At 44.7% G+C, this 25,561-nt stretch overlaps 1 protein-coding gene across 4 annotated transcripts in view; it reads right to left on the bottom strand.

Moving 5' to 3' along the window:
• Nucleotides 1-25,561, bottom strand: part of IDE (insulin degrading enzyme) — a 114,833-nt gene that overhangs the window by 12,629 nt on the left and 76,643 nt on the right. For 3 of the 4 annotated variants that reach the window (XM_069753792.1, XM_069753791.1, XM_069753789.1), the window contains exons 12-16: nt 23,413-23,515; nt 12,200-12,322; nt 10,904-10,986; nt 6,244-6,388; nt 187-297 (exon numbers count right to left, since the gene is read on the bottom strand). In XM_069753792.1, the coding sequence (XP_069609893.1) occupies nt 187-297; nt 6,244-6,388; nt 10,904-10,986; nt 12,200-12,322; nt 23,413-23,515 (565 nt within the window). Of the gene's footprint in view, nt 1-186; nt 298-5,709; nt 5,855-6,243; nt 6,389-10,903; nt 10,987-12,199; nt 12,323-23,412; nt 23,516-25,561 lie in introns of all 4 variants that reach the window. The other variant, XM_069753790.1, reaches the window with a different exon arrangement.

The following is a 25,561-nucleotide window of genomic DNA, read 5'->3' as shown; positions in this document are numbered from 1 at the left end:
ACCTTATCCGACCACGTTCGCTCATCGCTACAAGCATGGTTCTGTTTTCTTGAAATCCCTTCCAATAATTATACTAGTTTAGTGCGGTGTCCATCAGCTTTTCTAATCTAATCAGTAAAGTGTCTCCAAGCTTCAGTAATATATCTGCAACAAGAAAGATACGACAGAATATAGGGATCGACTTACCGCTTCTTTAATGATCTCAAAACGTTTCTCGTCTATTTCAAAGGTGGCCATTTTCTCAACGATCTTCCTTAGTAGGATATGCTGCTTGTCACTGTATCCTTTCACAGACAGCTGGAAAAGCAGGGTACAGATCAATATATCCTCCGCGACGCCTTACACACCCGCATCCGCCAGTGTTAGGGGTGAGCGCTTCTGAAGCCATCATGTAAGCTGTGCAGCTAATAGGCACTACTACTCTCAAGGCACCATTTTCATAGGCAGACTGTTTGTACTGATGACCCAGAACAAGGGAGCCCAAGTTTTCTTTTTTTTTTGGTGGTTCCATTTAAAACCCACTTCATAAACCATTAATTTTTATGTTAGTCACATAAGGTATTTGAGCAGCATTTTTTATTATTATTATCCTTTGTAGAGCAGTTTTGAAAAAAAAAAAAAAAAAAAAACACCTTGTGGGAAGAAAGGGAGATAAAATTACGCAAGTGGCTTTTTTTGCAGTGGATCCTGATGGAATCTACAGCTTTCTGATTGGCCAATTTGAATAAAAAAAAAAAACTCTTTAGCAAAATAAAACCGCCTCCAAACCCTCACCGAAGACGCTCGTCCTGTAGTAGTTTCCAGTGAAGAAACTCGCTTCAAAACAACTTTATGTGAAATTAGCTCAATATTACCCAATGGATTTAACTCTATAATGTGGCACTATGCTGTGGATTCAGTTTCTGAACACGTGGGACCGCGGTGGAGGGGAGCTGTAATGGGTGCGCGTTTTATCCATGAAAAACGCAAAAGATAATGGGGCCTAAAAGGCTATATTCACTTGGTCCCCCATCAGGAAGACGCTGATAGAAGGGTTTCCTGAAATAAGCAAATCCCAAATAAGGATTGTGCAAAGAAGACAATACAGAAAGAGCTATTCCCAAAAGATATCAAGCTATCGTCTATCCTTCAGCATGGGGATTATTATGGAGTCCAGTAGCTTTTATCCCCAGCGATCTGGCTCCTCGGCCCCATATTATAGAAGGGATCAAGATCGACTTCCAATCCACTAATTGAAGAGAAAACTGAGCGCTGTGGGTTCCCAGCAATCAGGCACCAAATGATCAGTATACAACTTCTGAACTTCTACATAAAGTTCTTCCCAAACTATTAAGCGATCCCCTAAATACAAGGCCACGAGGCCAATTCCACTTCTTTCTAGTGAACTCATTGTCAGATATAACAGTCTCCCGAAAAATATGGGCCCTGAATGTAGGGACCACGTTTAATTTGCAGCATTAAATCTGACCCCTGACCCATGGTGAGGAACACATGCAACGGTTAGGATATCATGCACATAGCACATTTCCCAGAGAAAATACCTTGTGAACAGTTTTGACATTTAACATCCTAAAGTGGTTGAGCATTAAAATTTATTTACACTATAATGATAATTTTACTAATCTCCAATTCCATAATTTAATCACGTTTTGAAACCTTTATATATGTATAATTTAATCTGTAAAACTCTACTTAATGTAAAAACCCCTTAATATATGGAGTAACACTACAAAGTTATAATAGGGAAGGGGGGGTCGCCTGGTTTAGAAAATACACCCTCATGTGGACTGTGCCAATAAACACCACATTTCTAAAATGTTTATTGTAGGTTATTACGTTAGAAAACTATAAAAATAAAAACCAGAGTAAGCCCTATTAATTTGTGGGAACATTAGGGATACATTACAAACCCGTAATATAAAGGGTGCATGAAAGCAAGCAGCCCAGAAATTAATTAGTATCGCCATAGCAAATGAGATGATCTCCACAACACCCGTGCATTTCATCCACGGCCCATTGTTTTATCATACACTCCACTTTTTTTTTTTGCGGTTACAATTTAAAAGTCATGGAATTATGAAAATCTCAGAATTGATATGTGAATTTTAAGAAACAATTTTCGAAATCTCTCGATTTTAGTCATTATCTAATTTGAGCACCACGTGCACAAATCCCGCACTTACAGCCTTGGCCGCCATCAATGAGCTTATTAATGGTTGTTTGAGGAATGGCACTTGGGCAAATTCTAAAGATCCGCTGCAAGTGCCGAACAATGACGTCAGATATGTGCTCGATGGGAGACGAGCCCTGAGAAAGGACAGGCCAAGGTAACAAGTTTATGGCACGCATGCTGTTCCCAGTAGCACAAACATACGGCCTGGTGTCTTCATGCTGACACATGGCTCAGAGACACTTTGGAGAAATGGTCGTAGCACTGGTTCCACAACTATATGCAACGCTGAGCTGAGCTCGTATGGTAGCTGGACATCTCTAGTCTTCTTCCCTCCCAGGTAAACTAAGCCTCCCACACCATAATTGAAGAGGTTGGACCATTCCCTCAAGAAGGCCCCTTCGTTGACATCACGCAACCACTCTCAAAGACCATCGTGGTGCAGAACAAAATCGTGGAGGCTGGAATGGAGGTCTATCCTCTACAGCGATGAGTCCCACTTTTGTCTTGGAGACCATGTGGTCAGTGCAATAAACTGGCCATCATGAGGGAACCTCACACTGCTCCTGCTCCCACAATTATGGTGTTTGGTGGCATAATGTACGGTAGTCAGTTCCTCTAGTTTTCATATCAGGCACAACAACAAGTCTGCGTTACATGGATGCGATGGTAGAACCACCAATGTTATGGCCATTTCTCCAAAGAGTCCCTGGAGCCATTTTTTTTTTTTCAACACGACATCAGGTCGCATGGTGCTCGTTCTACTGTGAGCAGTAACTGTGCTACCTGGCCTGCAGCATCTCCAGACTTGTCTGGGACGTCATTGGTTGTTTACTGGAAAGGTAACTGCCAGCAGCGGATCTTGATGATTATTGAAGTGAATTCAGAATGTCACAACATTCCTCCGAACCGTTCTCGCATGCGTTGGACACCCATTGATAATGTCATTGTTAATAAGCCAAGTGCATTTATTTCTGCGTGTGGCGCTCATACTCAATACTGAGTAAATCGAGACGAAAAAGTTTTAAAAAAAAAACCCATTGCACCATGTCCATCGGAACTGTGAATTCCAGGACTTTTTCAACTTGGCATTACACAGGTCAACAAAAAAAAAAATTTTTCCTGGTGTCCAAAATATTTTAATGAATTTGGGGTATTTTTGGGGTGCTGATTCTGAATATGCTATCAGTTTTGCCAGATTGGCTCAAGTTTTTGAGATTTTTGGTATCTTATTTATAGCACTTGTTGGTAAATGCGACGCATCATCTCATTAATTTCTTTGGATTAGTACTTGAACTGAGCAGTTCTCAATATAGTTTTGTGTTAATTAGTGTTCTAAAAGTTTGTTCATAGCTTGATTTTTGCACTAACTTTATGTTGTTGTCTGTTTTCCAGTGAAAAGCATAAACTCATCAAGAAGAAGTTGTCTTAATGATCCAGACTCATTCTGTTACATTTGTGGTGAATACACACTGCCAAAACATAGAAGAAACATAACAGACTTCGTAAAAAAAGTGTATTTTGCCTATTTTGGGGTTATGCTTGGGGACCAAGACAAGTTTTAGGCACCACACATAGTGTGCAAAGCATGTATCGAATTATTACGAAAATGGAGCAAAGGACAAAGAAAAAGCTTCAAATTTGGTGTTCCAATGGTGTGGAGGGAGCAAAAAAATCATCATGATGACTGTTATTTCTGTGCAGTGCAAGTATTCAATAAGCATAAGAAACGAAAATGGGAGTATCCTAACATGGAATCTGCAAGAAGGCCTGTCCCTCATTGTGAAGATGTGCCTGTACCTGTGTTTACCATGTTACCTGACCTTCCCCCACCTGATGATGATGATGAAATGCAGGGTATGGAGCTAAACATCAGTTCTGGAAGTGAACTAGAATATGAAGGAAGTTTCAGAACACCTACGCAATTTACCCAAGGAGAGCTCAACGATCTAATAAGAGACCTCAACCTCTCAAAAAGTGCATCCGAACTTTTAGCTTCAAGGCTAAGTGAAAAAAATTGTCTGACGCCTGGAACTAAAATTACATCTTACAGGACCAGAGAAGAAGCACTTCTTCAATTTTTCTGTGAAGATGACCTACTTGTATATTGTAAGGATATTCCTGGCCTGATGCTGCAAATGGGTTTACAAGTATATCGTCCTGAAGACTGGAGGCTTTTCATAGATAGTTCTAAAAGGAGTTTGAAATGTGTTTTGTTGAACAATGGCAATCAGTGTGCATCTCTTCCAGTAGCTCACTGAACTAAACTTGCAGAACAATACAAAAATGTCAAAATGGTCTTGGAGAAACTGTGCTACCATGAACATTCGTGGCTGATATGTGTTGATTTAAAAATGGTCAACTTTTTACTTGGACAGCAAAGTGGATACACAAAGTATCCTTGCTTCATCTGCATGTGGGATAGTAGAGCAAAACATCAGCACTGGGAGAAACTGAATTGGCCTTCAAGGGACACCTTGACAGTAGGAGCATCAAACATAGTGAACGAACCTTTGGTGGACAGGGAAAAAATCATTCTACCACCACTTCACATAAAGTTAGGATTAATGAAGCAGTTCGTCAAGGCATTAGACAAAGATGGTAATTGCTTCATGTACATCTGCAGATCTTTCCCTGGTCTTAGTAGCGAAAAACTGAAGGCAGGAATCTTTGATGGTCCTCAAATTCGGAAACTCATTAAAGATTCAAATTTTCCTAAGGAAATTAATGACATTGAAGCTGCTGCATAGTGTAGTTTTGTGTTGGTAGTGAAGAACTTCTTGGGAAATCAAAAGGCAGACAATTATGAAGAACTGGTACAAAACATGCTATTGAGATTTAGAAATCTGGGTGTACACATGAGCATTAAATTGCATTATCTTCACAGTCACTTGGACAGATTTCCAGAAAACCTTGGAGATTTTAGCAAAGAACAAGGGGAGAGATTTCATCAGGATATTATGGTGATGGAGGAAAGGTACCAAGGCAGATGGGACAGACATATGATGGCTGATTACTGCTGGAATCTACAGCGTGACTGCCCGAATAGCTCACATAGAAGAAAATCATATAAAAAGCGCTTTTCCAGCGATTAAATGTCTCCTATCTTTCATGTCTTGTTCATTTTTGAAGATTACTTTCTAAAACTAGTTAAAATAAACTAAAATCAACATTTACTTTGTTAAATTTATTGTATTCATGACAATATCAATAAAGTTAATGCGCGTGTAGCAAATTACGTCTTTTTTTTTTTTACACATTTTACGAAAAATCTCAAAAACTTGAGCCAATCTGGCAAAACTGATGACATATTCAGAATCAGCACCCCAAAGTTACCCTAAATTCGATGAAATATCTTTGGCACCAAAAATGCTGTTGACCAGTGAATAATTTCAGTGATGAGTGTATATGCCATCTTAAATCTATTGACGAGGGAGAATGCCCTGTCCACGTATAAAACCAGAACAAGCACCCCACACCATTATATTTCTTTTCATGCCTTAATGGGAAGTTGACGCTTCCTTGAGATATTTACTTACAAGAATTGCATTCATTCCTGATGCAATGCCATAGTTGACACCTGCGAGGCGGGCTGCATATGTATACTCTTTTAAATCATCCTTCAATAACCTTAGAAACAGGTATGTCATGTTGCAATGGAGGGGGTCAGCATAGAGGTAACGACTAACAAAAAGAAAAATGGAAAATAAAAAGGGAACAAAAAATAAAAGTACAAAAAAAATAAAAGAAAAAAAAATAAAGAACAGATGCGCTAAATGTGATAATGCAAGCAATGAGATGAACGTGCCAGGAGGAGCTTTGACAAAAGAGTATGAATATGCAGCTTCACAATCACATTGTCTTTGGCATGGGATCTGGACCAAATCATGTTTCTGTGGTTCAGATTTCCAAAGAGGTAATAAAAAAAAAAGTGTCTGTTCCCCAAAAATGATATCTAGAGAGTAGGTTCTACAGAGGACTACAAGCCTGAGCAATGGTAGGAGTGTTCCACCCATAATGACCAGGGAGGATATGGAGATGGTCTGGTATCCGCCTCGGCTTCAGGTACTTACATACATCCCATAGATGGTATTTTGGAGGTCATAGTTCAGGCCGGCTAGTTCTGCTGCATATGCATACTCGTTGAGTGAATCTTTAAGCAGTTCAAGGTATAAATAGGCCATGTTACAATGCAAAGGATCCACATAAGCAAATGGGCTGAAAGAGAATATCGAAATTAAAGTCTGGCTCCATCATCATTCCCAGCTACAAATATCCAAACCAGAAGACCTCGACCGGCGTCGCTCCGACTATGGAACTACAGGGATCAGCCCACAAACCTCCCAAGAATGATCGAAACTGGAGAATTTCACAAATTGTTTTATGGGAAAAAAAAAAAAAAAAAGTTAAATCTGACTGCGGCAAACACAAAACGCTGCCCTGGGAGGCGATGAATGGATCAGCAGGGCCATTTTGTGGACAGGGCATAACTGGGCAGGCGATTGGTAATGGTCCTAGTGGGGAACACACCAATCTTAACAGGTAATACCTATTCATTGGATCGGGGGATACCTTTAGGTTGCAATACCCCTTTTCTTGATGCTTCGAAAAATTCCTACATTTACACTTTGTGCATGTATTATTACAGCAAGAGCTCTCTGCAAACAAAGCACCTCCATAGGTTCAAGGAACCAGAAAATTCCCCCATTGCCATACTATGGGTTGCCATACTACAGTTCTGTTTTCTCTGCTCTGTGTAGAAACAGGAAGTCTTATTTCCTGCATTTATCATTCTCCTCTTCACCTCCTGACCTAGCTGCTCCATCCTCCCTGCCAGGGACTTTTGCAATGACTTATGACTCGTACAGAGAAAATTGACATCCTGTTTCTACATAGAGCTTAGGCTACTTTCACACTTGCGTTTTCTGGGGGAAGGGGGAGCGATGAGTGAGGATACAATATGGTAGGAGCGATGGGTGAGGATACAGTATGGGAGGAGCAATGGTGAGGATACAGCATGGGAGGAGCGATGGACGAGGACACAGTATGGGAGGAGCGATGGGTGAGGATACAGTATGGGGGAGCAATAAGTGAGGATACAGTATGGGGGAGCGATGGGCGAGGATACAGTATGGGGGAGCGATGGGCGAGGATACAGTATGAGGGGAGCGATGGGCGAGGATACAGTATGGGGGGGAGCGATGGGCGAGGATACAGTATGGGGGGAGCGATGGGCGAGGATACAGTATGGGGGGAGCGATGGGCGAGGATACAGTATGGGGGGAGCGATGGGCGAGGATACAGTATGGGGGGAGCGATGGGCGAGGATACAGTATGGGGGAGCGATGGGCGAGGATACAGTATGGGGGGAGCGATGGGCGAGGATACAGTATGGGGGAGCAATAAGTGAGGATACAGTATGGGGGAGCAATAAGTGAGGATACAGCATGGGAGGAGCGATGGGTGAGGATACAGCATGGGGGGAGCGATGGGCGAGGATACAGTATGGGGGGAGCGATGGGCGAGGATACGGTATGGGGGAGCGATGGGCGAGGATACAGTATGGGGGAGGGTGTGGAGATAGAGTTGATCGTACAGCGGTATGGTGGAACGAGGATATTTTGGGGTAGAGAGCTCTAGAGTATGGGGGATGCAAAGGAAAAATCTTGTATGCGATTGTGGGAAGAGAGCAGATCTTGTGAGGATCGGAGGTTGCATGCAGGTAACTACCGGGACACTAGGTCACAGATGTATGGAGGAGACAGGTTGAGGATAGCTATGTATGCCAAGATTATGGTTTGGAGCTGGAGTCTGGGCAATGGGGAGCCAGTGAAGAGCTTGACAGCGAGGAGAGGCCGGGGAATAGCGGGGAAACAGGTGGAGGGAGGAGAATGGATTAAGAGAGTGAGTGTAGGTTAAGATGTTAGAGATTTCTGCGAGGGTGTGCAAGTTTGTGGGGTGGGGATCGTGGACCCGAAGAGGACAGGGAGGAGAATGTAAGCAGATTGTGGACAGATTGATGGAGAGGCGAGTTACAGAGGTTAGATAGGGAGCAGAAGCGGGTGAAGATGAGGTCCAGTGTGTGGCCATATTTGTGAGTGACTGCGGAAGACCATTGATCAAGGCCGAAGGAGGAAGTGAGAGATAGAAGCTTAGAGGCAGCTGAGTGGGAAGTGTCAATGGGGGATGTTGAAGTCACCCATGACGATAGTGGGGATGTCAGCGGAAAGGAATTCTCACGCCATGTAGGTTTGTCGCTCTCGTCGCCCTTGGCTGGTTGATCACACACCATAGCCCGTCTCCACAGTCACTGTGATTCAGGCAGACATCGGCTACATCCAGCTCTGCAACTTGTAAAAGGCTGATGTAGCATAGTGAACTTCAGAGTTCAGGACTTTCTATAGCCAGACAATAGTGCAGTGCTCTACATACAGAATTCAGAGCACCACTCTACTGAGCGGGTCTGGAGACTAGTGAACACTGAAGTTTGTGGTGCTACATCAGTCTTCAGGTGCGGAGCTGGATGTAGCAGGGATGTGCACCGTTATGTCGGACGTAGCAGATGTGTCTGCCTGATGTAGAAGAATCACACTACACATCAGAGCCAGTCTCTGCCCTGTGCCACCTTCTGCAGAGGACAGCCGAGGAATCCTGGCCCAAAGTCATTGGAAGCCAAATTTCCCTAGAAATAAAAGACGGATCTGAACAGACTGGGACCAAAGATGCACCAGGGTTATTGTGGCACACAGACCTATACACAAGTTTAGTCTGACCATGGAAAATTAAGCAGAGCGGTTCACTTTAAATGCTGTCAAATTCACCTCTCTCAATTTACTAAAGAAACTGCATGAGATGAAGATCCAGCGCGTTTACCAGTCGTCTCTTCAAGTCTGCCAACGTATATTACACTAAACACCATCTTACACTGCAGCCATTACATGCGGGAAGCTCCGCAGTCTGCTGTACTCTCAGGACTTTAATCTAGCTCCCACTATAAAACAAAAGCGGTAAAAGTGAGGAGGAGATCTTTACAATACACCATTACTTTATGACCAAATTATATTCAGCCGATGGGACCCCACTGATCAAGCATTATTATGTCACCGTGCCATTTTTGTGCCTCGCTAGCCATCGCCATCGTGCAGGGGAACTGTAAAAGTGCTCGATTCAACGTGAGCCAAGAGCAGATTCTGCAGATTCTCCAGGATTACTGGACTCCCACTGATGGTAACGGGACACTAGCCATCACTTTACAGGATGGGTAAATTGCCTTTATCTACCAGTTTCCCCACTATAGATACAAAGTCCTGTGATTACAGCAGACCCTGCATTGTTTTGACAATATAGAAGTGGTAACAACTCTAGCTTTCCTGTTTATTAAAGTTGTTAAAACCATTTCACTCTCCTGTTCTTACAGATCATATCAATAAGGGCAAATTAAAGTCCTGCATTCATTTAAAGGGGTATTACCATCTCCCAAGATCATATCCTGTAGTAGGTGTAATTATAATATTAGCAAATACCTCCAATTAGAAATGTAGTATAGTTCTTCTGATTCGCTATGTCTTTTACCCCATATGCAGGGCATTGTAGTAGCTAAGATAGCCATGGTTACGACCACTAGCAACTAACTGCCACAAGAGTGATCGTAACCATGGATACCTAAGTTATTGCAATGCCCTGCACATGAGGAAAAAGACATAGCTAATCAGAAGAACTATCCTACATTTCTAACTGAAGGTATTTGCTTATATTATTGTAATTACACCTACTACATATTGGGGATAGGATTTTGGAGAAGGGGATACCTTTTTAAAGTTTCCATTTCAACTTTAGGTAGAAAAAGGAGTGAATAAAGCAAACTGCTATCATTTGCAGATTATGTTTTTAAAGGAATTATCCAGGACATAGTGCATTTGTGGGGGTGCCTCATGTCAGGCCCCACCGATCCATATGCAGCTCCCATGGCTGTCACAAGTTAAAGGGAGATAGATGGTGGTGTTCGTTCTTGGCTACTGCAGCTCAGAAGTGAATAGGAGCGGAGCTGCAGTACCCAAAAATTATCACTGCCCAGTCTACAGAGCTCCAGTGTCCTACATACACCAGGACCTGCGAACAACTGACTGGTGGGGGTGCAGGGTGTCTGACCTCCCCCATTGATCCAATATTCAGGGCTTATCCCAAGGACAGGTCATAAATATTTAAAGACCGGACAATCCCTTTAAGATCTAGTGAGCATCAATGCATTTACCATTTGGATTCTGGGCTTCGTTTTGCAAGTGAAACTTATTGTCTCTCTACATAAAAGGAACTTTAGAAAAGGAGAAAAATTACACAACAAACGAAGCAACTGCAGCATTAACTGCTTAATGCGTTACGGCCAAATATTTCAGACATGGCGGAATTTATCATTAGCCATAAAGAGAAAATAAATGATCCACCGTTATGGCCAGTGCCGGATATTATAACAGTTTTATTGAATGTCAAGCCATAAATAATAATAAAAAAAAATAAAAATAAAAAAAAGCGAGCATAAAAGTGTTGCGTGTCGGCACATTGGGCGATTCCTGTGATTACAGCCTGCCACATAAATATTAGTCAGTGCGCATTATCCATGCTCGGAAAACAGTGTTCATTAGTCTTCAAAACGCTGACAGTGGGCTTCGCACGGGATGTAAATCGCTTACAAGACAGCATCAGCCGCTTAAAGCTTATTAAAGGGAATGTACCTACCTAAAAAACTCAAAGTTCAGGCAGGCTTTGGGAAGGAAGAATTTGTCATCTTGCTTGAACCATAATTTACTCATCGCTGTGTCCTAGGAATAAAAGACAGAAAATACACCGACATTGCAGGAGAACGATCGACTTCCAATGAAGATTCCACCCCACAAAATGCTCAGCAGGGATATACAGTGCATTGAAAAAGTATTCATACCCTGTGAACATTTCTACTTTTGTTTTCATGTTACATGCACAAACTTAAATGTATTGTATATGATATACCAATAAAGTAGCAAATATGTTAACTGTAAAGGAATGACTTTTTATTAATCTAAATCTGAAACTTGTGACGTGCATTTGTATTTAGCCCCATGCAGTCGGATAAGCCCAAATAAAATCCTGAGTGATCAATTGCCTCCAGGAGTCACATAATTTAAAAAAAAAAAAAAAAAAAAAAGGGGGCAAAAAAAGGAGGAGATCGAGTCCACCCATGTGTACTTTATTCTCTATATAACTACAGCTGTTCTGTGAAGGCATCAGAGGAACACACCAGACAGGTCAGGGATAAAGTTATGGAGAAGAGTAAAGTAGGGTTAGGTTATGAAATAGCCCCAACTCTGAACATCTCATGGAGCACTGTTCTCCATCATACAAAAACGGAAGGAGTATGGCACAAATGCAAACCTGTTAAGACATGGCCATCCACCTAAACTGACATCACAAGCAAGGAGAAAACGAATTAGAGAAGTAGTCAAGAAGCCCATGGTCCCTATGGAGGAACTGCAGATATCCACAGCTCGGGTGGGAGAATCTGTCCACAGGACAACGATTAGTCGTATACTCCACAAATTTGTATTTTATGGAAGAGTGGCAAGAAGAATGCCATATTTGAAAGCAAGCCATAAGAAGTCCTGTTCGCAAAAAGCCATGTAGGGGACACAGCGAGCACCAGGAAAAGGTGTTCTGGTCAGATGAGGCCAAAGTAGAGATTTTTGGGCTCAATGCAAAACACTATGTGTGGCAGAAAACTAACAATGCACATCACCCTGAAAACACCATCCCCACCATCACACATGGTGGTGGCAGCATCATGCTGTGGGGATGCTTTTCAGCAGTGGCAGGGACAGGGAAGCACAAAATAAAAGAAAAACAAACAAACAAAACAACCACATGCACAAAATATGGAGGAGTTAAGAAGGGGCAAGTGGTCAGGTCATGGTGTATGGACACCAAACTAGAACTGCAATGTTGTGAAGTGTACGTTTAGCTCTATTGAGCCTACATAGATACTAAATCCTGAATTCTTACCTTAATCAGTGCAGGATAGGATGTTGCATCCTTTTCTAAAGGCACAATCTCAAAGTTTGTGGGAATGAATTCATTCCTCATTGGTAGACGAAACTTTCCATTGATATCAGCTTTTTGCCATTTCTTAAAAAGACAAAATATAAAAACATTACAATGATAGTATATAAAGTGACCTCTGAGCTTTACCTCTCTAAGGCAATAAATGGAAAATGGAGAAGGACAGAAGCACATACAAAATAGATGGTAGCACTCACATGCAGGCACACCACCTATAAAAGCAAGGAAAGCCGCTGCGGATTCCCCGTCGCTGGGGAAAAAGTTTGTTCCAGAGGTAGAAAGGCAGAAATGGAAGTTAGCACGTTTAGGTGGGCTGCTCTGCGGGAATGAAGAGCTTTGGTATTCCAAAACGGTTTTTTTTTTAATACCAACATTTGTGCGCCTTTCTCACTTGGTTTTTATACCTTGAAAAAGATATTCTCGCAGAGCAGCCCACCTAAATGTGCCAGATTCCTTTTTTGCCAATAAATGGACATTGACTTGTACAAAAACAACATACACTGCTCAAAAAATAAAGGGAACACTTAAACAGAATATAACTCCAAGTAAAATCAAACTTCTGTGAAATCAGACTGTCCACTGTCCAGGAAGCTACACTGATTGACAATCAATTACACATGCTGTTGTGCAAATGGAAGAGACAACAGATGGAAATTATTGGCAATTATCAAGACACCCTCAATAAAGGAGTGGTTCTGCAGATGGGGACCACAGACCACTTCTCAGTACCAATGCTTTCTGGCTGATGTTTTGGTCACTTTTGAATGTTGGTTGTGCTTTCACACTCGTGGTAGCATGAGACGGACTCTACAACCCACACAAGTGGCTCAGGTAGTGCAGATCATCCAGGATGGCACATCAATGCGAGCTGTGGCAAGAAGGTTTGCTGTGTCTGTCATCGTAATGTCCAGAGGCTGTAGGCGCTACCAGGAGAAGGCCAGTACACCAGGAGACATGGAGGGGGATGTAGGAGGGCAACAATCCAGCAGCAAGACTGTTACCTCAGACTTTGTACAAGGAGAAACAGGAGGAGCACTGCCAGAGCCCTGCAAAATGACCTCCAGCAGGCCACAAATGTGCATGTGTCTGCACAAATGTTAGAAACTGTCTCCATAAGGATGGTCTGAGTGCAAGACGTCCACAGATGGGGGTTGTGCTCACAGCCCAACACCATGCAGGACGCTTGGCATTTGCCACAGCACACCAGGATTGGCAAATTCGTCACTGGCGCCCTGTGCTCTTCACAGATGAAAGCAGGTTCACACTGAGCACATGTGACAGACGTGACAGAGTCTGGAGACGCCGTGAATAGCGATCTGCTGCCTGCAACATCCTTCAGCATGACCGGTTTGGAAGGGTCAGTAATGGTGTGGGGTGGCATTTCTTTGGAGGGCCGCACAGCCCTCCATGTGCTCGCCAGAAGTAGCCTGACTGCCATTAGGTACCAAGAGGAGATCCTTAGACCCCTTGTGAGACCATATGCTGATGCTGTTGGCCTTGGGTTCCTCCTAATGCAGGACAATGCCAGACCTCATGTGGCTGGAGTGTGTCAGCAGCTCCTGCAAGATGAAGGCATTGAAGCACATTGAAGCCCGTTCCCCAAACCTGAATCCAATTGAGCACATCTGGGAAATCATGTCTCGCACCATCCACCAACGTCGCGTTGCACCACAGAGTGTCCAGGAGTTGGCTGATGCTTTAGTCCAGGTCTGGGAGGAGATCCCTCAGGAGACCATCCGCCTCCTCATCAGTAGCATGCCCAGGCGCTTTAGGGAGGTCATACAAGCATGTGGAGCCCACACACTACTGAGCATCATTTCCTTGTCTTGGGGCATTTCCACTGAAGTTGGATCAGCCTGTAACTTCATTTTCCACTTTGATTTTGAGCATCATTCCAACTCCAGACCTCCGTGAGATATTAGTTGTGATTTACGTTGATCATTTTTAGGTTTTATTCTTCTCAACACATTCCACTATGTAATGAATAAAGATTTACAACTGGAATATTTCATTCAGTGATATCTAGGATGTGGGATTTTAGCGTTCCCCTTTATTTTTTTTGAGCAGTGTACAATGATCCATTTTCAGAAAACAAAACAAATGGCAAAAATTACTATTTAAAATAAATAAATTAGACTGCGAACACCGAATCATCAGCAATGTGAAGCTCTGGAATGGAGTCATTATATAAACTGTATTGTATAGAAATATTACGAGTATTTGTTACCTATATATTTTCTCTAAATAAACCACATTCTATCTTCTGATGTTCATTTTTTTTCCGTATATAATTATGGGGCACAATTCTTGCTGCTGCAGAATTTATAGCCATGCTTTATAGTAGATATTTGGAGCATAGGAAACAATAGTTGTGAAGAGGGCGCTGTGCAGAGGGCGCTGTGCAGATCACTATTAGGAAAGAGAATCCTGTGTTCTCATTATTACAGGTCTCAAGTTTAAAAATCTCATCTTAATTTTGTTTTTCTGTTAAAAATTTAATTTTGATTACTTGTAACTGGAGTGTGAACAGCAAAAGAGTAAAGTTTCCTTCAATGCAAATGTTGTAAATAAGTCAGTACAATTTACATGACTAAACCAGAGAAAGTGAATAGTTCCCACTGCAGCTATGGACTGGAGGTACGTGGCATATAACTGCATATATACAAGCCACATGCAACTACTTCCAGTCCAGGGGGCGGTAGTGATTAGTCATGCTCTTTCTGGCTAGCATGCCCACTCTAGGATTGCCATTCTGCGCCAGCGCTTTACATGACAAAGCCAAATTAAAGATGCAATACAGTTAATATGTAGGAATGTACAGTAAACCTTGAATTGCTACACCAAGAAAGAAAAGCCAGGGATTTCTGGAAATTTCAGGATCAATAAACATGTTATAAAAAATTATGTAAAAATGGAAATAATTTTGAAGTTTAAGGAGATCTGTCACCCCATTTTTGTCCTATAAGCTGCGGCCACCGCCATCGGGGGCTTATCTACAGCATTCTGTAATGCTGTAGATAATCCCCTAATGTAACCTGAGAGATAAGAACAACAAGTTAGATTATACTCACCCAGGGGCGGTCCCATGGAAGTTGCGGTCCGGCGCCTCCATCTTCATGCGATGACATCCTCTTTGCTTCCTGTCGCGGCTCTGGCGCAGGCGTACTTTATCTGCCCTGTTGAGGGCAGAGCAAAGTACTGCAGTGCGCAGGTGCACGGAAAGGTCAGAGAGGCCCAGCGCCTGCGCACTGCAGTACTTTGCTCTGCCCTCAACAGGGCAGATAAAGTACGCATGTGCCGGAGCCGCGACAGGAAGCAAAGAAGAAGACCTCATCGTATGAAGAAGGTAGGCGCCGGAAACGGACAGCGACGCCCATCGAATCGGACCAGTACCGCCCCTGGGTGAGTATAATCTAACTTGTTTTTCTTATCTTTCAGGTTACATCGGGGGCTTATCTGCAGCATTACAGAATGCTGTAGATAAGCCCCTAATGGCGGTGGCTGCAGCTTATAGGCCAAAAATGGGGTGACATTCCCTTTAACCCCTTCACGACATGCGCCGTACTAGTATGGCGCATGTCGGGTCCCCTGCTTTGATTTGGGCTCCGGCAGTGAGCCCGCATCAAAGTTGCGACATGTCAGCTGTTTTGTACAGCTAACATGTGCGTGCAATAGCAGCGGGTGAAATAGAGATTCACCCGCCGCTATTAGCCTGTTAAATGCCACTGTCAAACGCTGACAGCGGCATTTAACTACCGCTTCCGGCCGCGCGGCTGGAAATGAGCTCATCGCCGACCCCTGTCACATGATCGGGGGTCGGCGAAGCATCAGGATGGTAACCATAGAGATTCTTGAGACCTCTATGGTTACTGATGCCGGCCTGCTGTGAGCGTCACCCTGTGGTTGGCGCGCATAGCAAGCCTGCATTTCAGCTACATAGCAGCGATCTGACGATCGCTCCCATGTAGCAGAGCCGCTCCAGTTGTGCCAGCTTCTAGCCTCCCATGGAGGCTATTGAAGCATGGCAAAAGTAAAAAAAAAAAAAATAATTTTAAAATATGAAAAAAAATAAAAGTTTAAATAACCCCCCTTTCGCCCCATCCAAAATAAAAGAAAATAAAAAAAATCAAACCTACACATATTTGGTATCGCCCCGTTCAGAATCGCCCGATCAATTTAAAAAAAAACCCCTTAACCTGATCGCTAAACGGCGTAGCGACAAAAAAAAATTTGAACGTCAGAATTATTATTTTTTTTTTTTTTCGGTCGCCGCTACATTGCATTAAAATGCAATAACGGGCGATCAAAAGAACATATCTGCACAAAAAGTGGTATCATTAAAAACGTCATCTCGGCACGCAAAAAATAAGCTCTTACCCGATCTCAGATCACAAAAAATGGGGACGCTACGGGTATCGGAAAATGGCTTTTTTTTTTTTTTAAGCAAAGTGCTGAATTTTTTTCACCACTTAGATAAAATAGGGATTTTTGTGTACTCACCGTAAAATCCTTTTCTCTGAGCCACTCATTGGGGGGGGGAGGGGGGGGGGGGGGGACACAGGACCATGGGTGTTATGCTGCTGTCACTAGGAGGCTGACACCAAGTTGAGACAAAAAGTTAGCTCCTCCCCTGCAGTATACACCCTCATGCTGGCTTCCAGAGACCCAGTTCAATGCAAAAGCAGGAGATTAATAACAATATATTACATAACATTAGAGTATAACATGTCAGAAAGTCAAGGATCAAAACGGTAACGAGCCATAAGGCTTACAGGGTGGGTGCTGTGTCCCCCAATGAGTGGCTCGGAGAAAAGGATTTTACGGTGAGTACACAAAAATCCCTATTTCTCCTTCGCCACATTGGGGGACACAGGACCATGGGACGTCATAAAGTAGTCCCTGGGTGGGAAACAATACAACCAAATAACTCCGTGTACCATCTGACTATAAATGCACGATGGCTGCCTGCAGAATACATCTGCCAAGGGCCGCATCCGCAGAAGATTGAATGTGGACATTGTAGTGCCTTGTGAAAGTATGCAGGCTAGACCATATTGCGGCCTTTCAAACCTGCTCCGCAGTTGCCTGGTGACGGATGGCCCAGGATGCACCCATCGACCGAGTAGAGTGTGCTCTAATCCCCGCTGGAATAGGACTGCCCCTGACTCGATAGGATTCTTGAATAGCTGAACGGATCCATCTGGCTATTGTGGCCTTAGACACGGCTAAACCCTTTCTGTGACACTCTGGGAGCACAAAGAGTGAGTCCGATTTGCAGAAAGGAGCAGTTCTAGAAATGTACCTCCTAAGGGCCCGTACCACGTCCAGGGTGTGAAGAGCCTTTTCGACCCTATGTTTTGGCTGTGGGCAGAAGGAGGGAAGAATGAGATCTTCATTAAGGTGGATAGAAGAAACCACCTTCGGGAGAAAAGCCAAAGATGGGCGTAGGACTACTTTGTCCTGGTGGAAGGAAAGGGAAAGGCGCCCGGCAGGATAGTGCAGCCACCTCAGAGATCCGCCTGATAGATGTTACTGCTACAAGGAAGGCCACCTTCCAGGAGAGGACAGTCAGCGGGACATCCTGCAGAGGTTCAAACGGAGATTCCTGAAGAACACTCAGAACCAAATTGAGATCCCAGGTCTCTAACGGCATTCTGTAGGGAGGTACCACGTGGGAGACCCCTTGAATGAAGGTCCTGACTTGCAAGTTGGCAGCAATCTTACGTTGGAACACAACGCTGAGATCTGAGCGCCAGGCCGGAATCCAAGCCGGACTGGAGAAAATCCAAAATTGAAGGAATTGAGAAAACAATCGGAGGGCAGCTGCGGAGCCTGCACCATGAGAAGGTTTTCCAGGTGTGGTGATAAATGCAAGCGGAAGACGCTTTGCGAGCACTTATGGTGGGAATGACCTGCTGGGAGAAACCAGCTTGAGCTAGAATCCAGGTTTCGACAGCCACGCCGTTAAACGTAGGGCCCCTGAGCTCTAGTGGTAGATCGGCCCTTGGCGAAGCAGATCTGGGTGGTCTGATAACCGCCAAGGGACGTCAGATAGAAGTTGAACGAGCTCCGCGTACCATGCGCAACGTGGCCAATCCGGGGCGACAAGAATCACCGGAACACCATCCGTCTTGATTTTTCGGATCACTTTCGGCAGTAAGGGAAGCGGAGGAAACACGTATGGGAGTTGGAACCGATGCCATGGGGATATCAGTGCATCCACCCCGATGGCCTTGGGATCCCGAAATGTGCTATGAAGTTGGGAACTTTGGCATTCAGTCTGGACGCCATCAGATCCACGTCCGGAGTTCCTTAGCGAAGGCAGATTTGCCGGAAAACCTCTGGATGGAGTTCCCACTCCCCCGAGGCGAGACCATGACGGCGGAGAAAATCCGCCGCCCAGTTCTCGATGCCTGGAATGTGCACTGCGGAAATGGTGGAGTCGTTGGTCTCGGCCCAAAGGAGAAGGTGGGAGACCTCCTGCAACACCGCCCTGCTGCGGGTACCCCCCTGATGGTTTATGTACGCCACCGCTGTGACGTTGTCTGATTGAATTCGAATCGGGTGACCCACGAGCAGGAAGTGAAAATGTCTCAGGGCAAGTCTGATCGCTTGAATCTCCAAGATGTTTAAAGGAAGTCTCGACTCCCGAAATGTCCAACGCCCCTGGGCAGTGTGGTATCGAAACACTGCTCCCCAACTGAGGAGACTGGCGTCGGTAGTTACCAGCAGCCAGCGGATCGGGAGAAAAGACCTCCCCTGGAAGAGAGATGATCCCAGAGTCCACCATTTGAGGGCTTGCCAGATCCGTGGGGACAGAGGACATGGCCGATTGAGGGATAAGGGACTCCTGTCCCAATTGTCCAGCAGAGCCTGTTGTAAGGGGTGGAGATGGAGTTGAGTAAAGGGAACTGCTTCTAATGCGGCCACCATTTTTCCCAGGATCTTCATGGCAAACCGAATGGACTGCGGACGAGGACGAGAGGGCGTCCGAGCTCCCTGCTGAAGCTCTTGGGCCTTGAACCGAGGGAGCAAGACCAGCCCCTTTGACATGTCCAGGATCATGCCTAAGAAGGCGATCCGTCGGGCAGGAATGGGGGAGGACTTGTCCAAGTTGATAAACCAGCCCAGGCGCGAAAAAGAGATTCCAAGGTAATGCGGACGCTTGCCTTGCAGGCCTGATAAGACTGACCTTTTATAAGGAGGTCGTCTAAGTATGGCAACACGACCACTCCTCGCGAGTTAAGAATGGCCATGACAGCCGCCATGACCGCCGCCATGACCTTTGTGAATACCCTGGGCGCAGTGTCAAGGGCAAAGGGTAAGGTCGTGAATTGAAAATGGTCCTCTATGATGGCAAAACGGAGGAATCTTTGATGTGGTGGGAAGATTGGGATATGGAGATAAGCATCTTTGATGTCTATTGATGCTAGGAACTCCCCTGTCTCCAGGATGGAGTCCCTCCGGTCAGTCATTTCCTCAATGAAGTGCCGAACTTTTACGTACTTGTTTAGGAGCTTCAGGTCCAAGATAAGGCGCAACGTTACGTCCTTTTTTGGAACGACGAAGAGGTTTGAGTAAAAACCTCTGAATCTCTGGTGTTCTGGGATCGGAACAATGACCCCGTTTTGGTGGAGGGATTCGATGGCGCTGTAAAGTGCACGAGATTGAGCCCCCCAAACTTGGGAGACGAGAAAGGAAAAACCGTGCTGGAGGGGAGGCGGAGAATTCTATTTTGTAACCAGAAGACACCAGATCTCTGACCCATTCGTCGTGGACGACGGAAAGCCAGACACCGCCTACTTTGGAGGTGTCGACTGGAATACTCCCAGAGTCATTATGAAGGAAATCTGGCAGGCCTGGACCCTCTGGTTCTGGGTTGTCTAGGCTTTCCTCGCCAGGACTGATTCGGCCTGTACGAAGGTAGAGTGTCTGTCTGTTTGTGGAGATCATTCTAATCTGGACGAGGCTGTGGAGTTGGACCAGAATGGGCTACTGCGAAAGGGCTGAAAACGGAACAATTGTTGGCGCTGAAAGGCAGCTTTAGGCCTGTGTTGCGGGATGAACTTGATATTCCCACCTGTAGCATCGGAAATAAGCTGGTCTAATTTTTCTCCGAAGAGACGTCCGCTCTGAAAGGGAAGGGAAAAATCAGACTTTGAGGAGGAATCTGCGCGCCACTCTCCAAGCCAAATCGCTCTCCTAATGGTGATGGCATTTGAAGCCGCAGTTGCCGCACAGTCCGCTGCGTCTAAAGACGCGTACATCACAATCTCCAGCCATGGCAATTTGTTTGCCAAGATCTGCCGCCCCAGACAGAAGATCCTGTTCCTGAATGGATTTTGCAAGGGCATCTGGCCAGAAAACCATTGCTTTGGCGACCCAAGCCGCAGCGAAGGAAGGAGATAGAGAGGAACCTGAGGTTTCATACACTGAGCGAGCCAGGGAATCTAACTGGCGTTCTGTGGAATTTATAATTGAAGCCCCATCAGGTACCGATAAAAGCGTTTTGGTAGCCAAGCGCGATACCGGAGGATCCACTAGAGGAGGTTCCGTCCAATCTTTAACAAGATGTGCAGAAAAGGGATACTTCGATTCCAGGGCCTTTTTGCCCGTAAAGCGCTTATCCGGTCGCTCCCTGTGTCGCCGGACTATATCCATGAAATCTGGATGAGAGGCAAAAACCTTATGGGAACGTTTGGTTCTCGTAAAGGAAACCGAATGATCCGGAGCCGAATTAGGGTCATCGTCCACTTTTAGCGCATGATTGACTGCCTCGATGGAGTCAACAGTAGATCTAAAGTCCGGAGAATCCGGATCTAAGGATGCATCAGACTCCTACTTAGAGTCATGATCGCTGCGAACCCCTGGAGAGGGTGAGCGAGAAGTGGAGCTACCAGAGGCTGACTGGCGTGGTGGATGCTCAGGAGAGGTAGTGCGGACTTGTTTTTTGGATGACCGTACCTCCTTCCGGTGAGAGCGGCCCCTGCTGGCCGACGATTCCTTGGTTATGGAGGGATCTCTTAACCCCGGAAAAAGAGTACCCCGCTCCCCAGAGGGGTCCTGAAGGGATTTAATCACTGGCTAAAGAATCCATGGACTGTGACAGTGGTGCGGCCCACTTAGGGGGGCTAAATACATTGGGGTCGGTGGTAGCAGAGGGCTCCTGGGTACATTGGGCATCGCAAGCTGAGCAGAGAGGGGAACTTTGAGGCAGAGGAAGTGAAGTCTGGCAGGTGGTACACGCAGTAAAAAAAAAAAAAAAAAAAAAAAGGGTAGTATGCACCTTGGTGGTCTTTTTGGCCCTTGACCGACATGATAAACCCCAATATAAGTAACAGGAAATGCTGCTAGATGGAAGCGAGGGTAACGCTGCAGGGAAGCACCTAATGCGGTCTCCTTACCCGGGTCCTGTGTCCCGCAAGAGATGAGGTGGCGCTGATAGAGAAAACCGGCGTCCAGAAGAAAAAAAAACGCTGGCACGTGCAGAATTGATGGAGCTGTGGCATGTAGAGGAAGAAAGATGGCCGCCGGGAGTTGGGTAATCTTGTAGAGCGAGAAGCACCAGGTCTGGGGGCGGAACCGCAAAATGATGCGAGCGGTGCCTATCGGGATGCGGCTCGCACTAGGCCAAAGCCGGGGACTAAATTTATGGCCTCGGCCCGGCACGCCGGAAAACGCGCCTAGCAGCCCTGCGGGGACCCCGACAGATGAGCCCTCCAGAACTACCGAAAAAACCGAGCCCCCAAGATGGCGCTTGCAGCAGGTTTGCTGTGCCCGGGGTGGATAGGACGGTGCAGAGTTGGGGAAGCCTCTATCCACCATCCCCATAAGAGGGGGGTGGAGAGGAACCGTCCGCCTCCTTCCATCATCTGCTTTCTCAGTGGTGATGCAGTGGGGGCTGCACGGACGCCACAATGCGGGAGCCTCTGAACAGCCAAGGGTAAAACCTGGTGGGCAGGGCAGAATGTCTGGCAATAGGCCTGGCTGCAGAGGAGGATACATGGAGGACACTCCATGTGCTCGTCTGTAAGGTGGGGGTGGGGGGGGGAAAGATCGGTGCCCTTGAAGGGGCCCGTCGCCCCCCCAAAAATCAGCTCAGGCGGTGGCATCCCACGCCGCAGGAGAGGATACGGAGAGGTAAAACTCCCGTGCTCACCTGTTGGTTCGGGGAGATCGGAGCCTTGAAAGGTTCCGTCGCCCCCTTCGTCTGGTAAGAAAAGGTTAAATCCAGTGTGCCTCCTACGGACACCAAGCTTGAACTGGGTCTCTGGAAGCCAGCATGAGGGTGTATACTGCAGGGGAGGAGCTAACTTTTTGTTTCAACTTAGTGTCAGCCTCCTAGTGACCGCAACATAACACCCATGATCCTGTGTCCCCCAATTTGGCGAAGGAGAAATAACATAGACATGTGAGGTATCTATGAACTCGTAATGACATGGAGAATCATAATATCAGGTCAGTTTTAGCATTTAGTGAAGCTAGCAAAAAAGCCAAACAAAAAACCAGTGTGGGATTGCACTTTTTTTGCAATTTCACCGCACTTAGAATTTTTTCCTATTTTCTAGTATAAGACATGGTAAAACCAATGGTGTCGTTCAAAAGTACAACTCGTCCCGCAAAAAATAAGCCCTCACATGGCCATATTGACGGAAAAATAAAAAAAAGTTATGGCTCTGGGAAGGAGGGGAGCGAAAAACGAAAACACAAAAATGAAAAAAAGCCGCAGCGGGAAGGGGTTAACATCTCTAGACCAATTTCTTGCTTTCATTGGACCCAAGACAAAAGCAGGACTCCTTCCTGTAGAGATTGGACCTCTATACCAATTTCTAGTTTATATCTGGAGACCATTTGGGCAACACCATGAAAAAGCTTTCATGAAGGTTCTACACCTAGGATTGTAGTCTCCGGACTGGTCTCTCATGGAGCACATCTGGGAAAACATTGTTCAACAACTGTAAAGGGAGCTGCCAGCAGCGGATCTTGATGATTTCTGTAACCTAATACATTCATCGTGGTGACTTTTTTTTTAAAGGTTCACTTTTTTTTGTTGTTCTCTTACAAGTAATTACATTTTCAATGTTAACAACTAGAGGTCAGATCTTAACACCCCCCCCCCACACACACACACAAAAATTAAAATGTGATCTCCAAACCTGGATAACATCTGCTGGGATGTCTTCTTGCTTGTATTGTGTCCCGTACCATTCTTCTGTCCGGTCTGTTTTTTCCTCAAAAGACTTGGAAACAATGGCCACCCTAAAGGTCAAGACATATACAAATTATTTTGGCCGGTTGGGTTTAGTCTCAGGCTCAGATGGCAGCAGCTATTTCCTAAGTGTATTGGCTAAAGAGATAATCTAGATAAAAAGTAATGCAACGCCGCACACCAAGCAACTTTTTTTTTTTTTTTTTAATAAAATGGACAATGCAAGGACATGGCATTCTGGACTAAAACAATTGCCAATTGATATTTTAGAAAAGGTAGAAGATCACTCACACACACCCCTTCCCGATTTCCTATTCTTTTGCATGTTTTTCACACATCAATATTTCAGATCAAACAAATGTAAATATTAGACAAATAACACAAAATACAGTTTTGCAATGAAGGTCGGTATTTATTATTAAAGGGTAAAAAATCCAAACCTACAGGGCACTGTGTGAAAAATTGATTGCCTCTCTCTACCCCCCCACAAAAAAACAAAAACAAAAAAAAACCCCCAAAATTAATTAAACTGTGGTACATCACATCTTTGGGAAGCGAAGTTCAAATTTCCAATCCACACCCAGGCTTGATTACGGCCATGCCTGTTATCAATCAAGAATTCACTTAAATAACAACATCTGCCTGTCATGGTGATGTAGACCAAAAAGTTAACAAAAAAATAGACCATGCCGTGAGCCAAAAAAATTCTGGAACAAATAAGCACAGTAGTAGAGCTCTATCAGTCTGGAAAGGGTTATAAGGCCATTTCTAAAACTTCGGGACTCCAGCGAACCACAGTGAGAGAAATTACCCACAAATAGCAAAAACATGGAACAATGGTGAACCTTCCCAGGAGTGACCAGCCCACCAAAATTACTCCAAGAGCACAGCGACGTCTCAGCCAAGAGATCACAAAAGAACAAACAATAACAAAAAATAAAAAAAATTCATGCCTCACTTGCCTCAGTTAAAGTTAGTGTTCATGACTCCACCATAAGGAAAAGACTGAGCAAAAATGGCCCCGCATGGCAGAGTTCCAAGACGAAAACCACTGTTGAGCAATAAGAAAAAAGGCTCGTCTCAGTTTTGCCAGAAAACATCTTGAGGATTCCCAAGACTTTTGGGAGAATACTCTGTGGACTGACGAGGCAAAAGTTTAACTTTTTGGAAGGTGTATGTCCCATTACATCTGGCGCAGAAGTAATAGCATTTAAGAAAAGGGACATCATACCAACAGTAAAATATGGTGGTGGTAGTGTGATAGTCTGGGGCTGTTTTGTGGCTTAAGGACCTGGAAGACTTGCTGTGGTAAATGGGACCACGAATTCTGCTGTCTACCAGAAAATCCTAAAAGGAGAATGTCCGGCCATGTGTTCGTGACCTCAAGCTGAAGCACACTTAGGGTTATGCAGCAGGACATTTATCCAAAACACAAAAGCAAGTCCACCTTTGAATGGATCAAGAAAAGCAAAATTAAGACTTTGGAGCGGCCTTCTCAGTCCTGACCTTAATCCGATTGAGATGTTGTAGCAGGACCTTAAAAAGTCGGTTCATGCTCAGAAACCCTCCATTGTGGCTGAATTACAAAAATTCTGCAAAGATGAGTGGGCCAAAATTCCTCCAAAGCATTGTAAAAGACTCGTTGCCAGTTATCCCAAACTCTTGATTGCAGTTGTTGCTGCCAAGATTGGCCCAACCAGTTATTAGGTTTAGGGGGCAATCACTTATTCAAGCAGGGCCCTGTAGGTTTGGATTTCTTTTTCCATTAATAAAAGGACTTTTATTTAAAAATTGAATTTTGTGTTTGCTTGTGTTATCTTTCTCCAATATTCAAATGTCAGCAGTCAGCAATATTCAAATGTCAGCAGTCTTATGATCCAGAAAAGGTTATATCATTAATTTTATTAACCCTTAAATTCACATGGCAATTTATACCAACATCTTTATCAACACAAAAGAAAGTCAATACTCAAAATTGAAAGGACAAAACAAAAAAACAAACAAAAAACGCTAGCCCTTACTATTGTATTTTAAAAGCTTCTCTAGTCTGCCCACCAGAAAGCGATAGAAGAAAATAATTGAAAATCTACTATAAA

Source organism: Ranitomeya imitator, chromosome 2 (genome assembly GCF_032444005.1).
Source record: "Ranitomeya imitator isolate aRanImi1 chromosome 2, aRanImi1.pri, whole genome shotgun sequence".
In the NCBI taxonomy this organism is placed as follows: domain Eukaryota; kingdom Metazoa; phylum Chordata; class Amphibia; order Anura; family Dendrobatidae; genus Ranitomeya; species Ranitomeya imitator.
The sequence above is the reverse complement of the archived record's forward strand: the minus strand, read 5'-3'. Positions and strand labels throughout refer to the sequence as shown.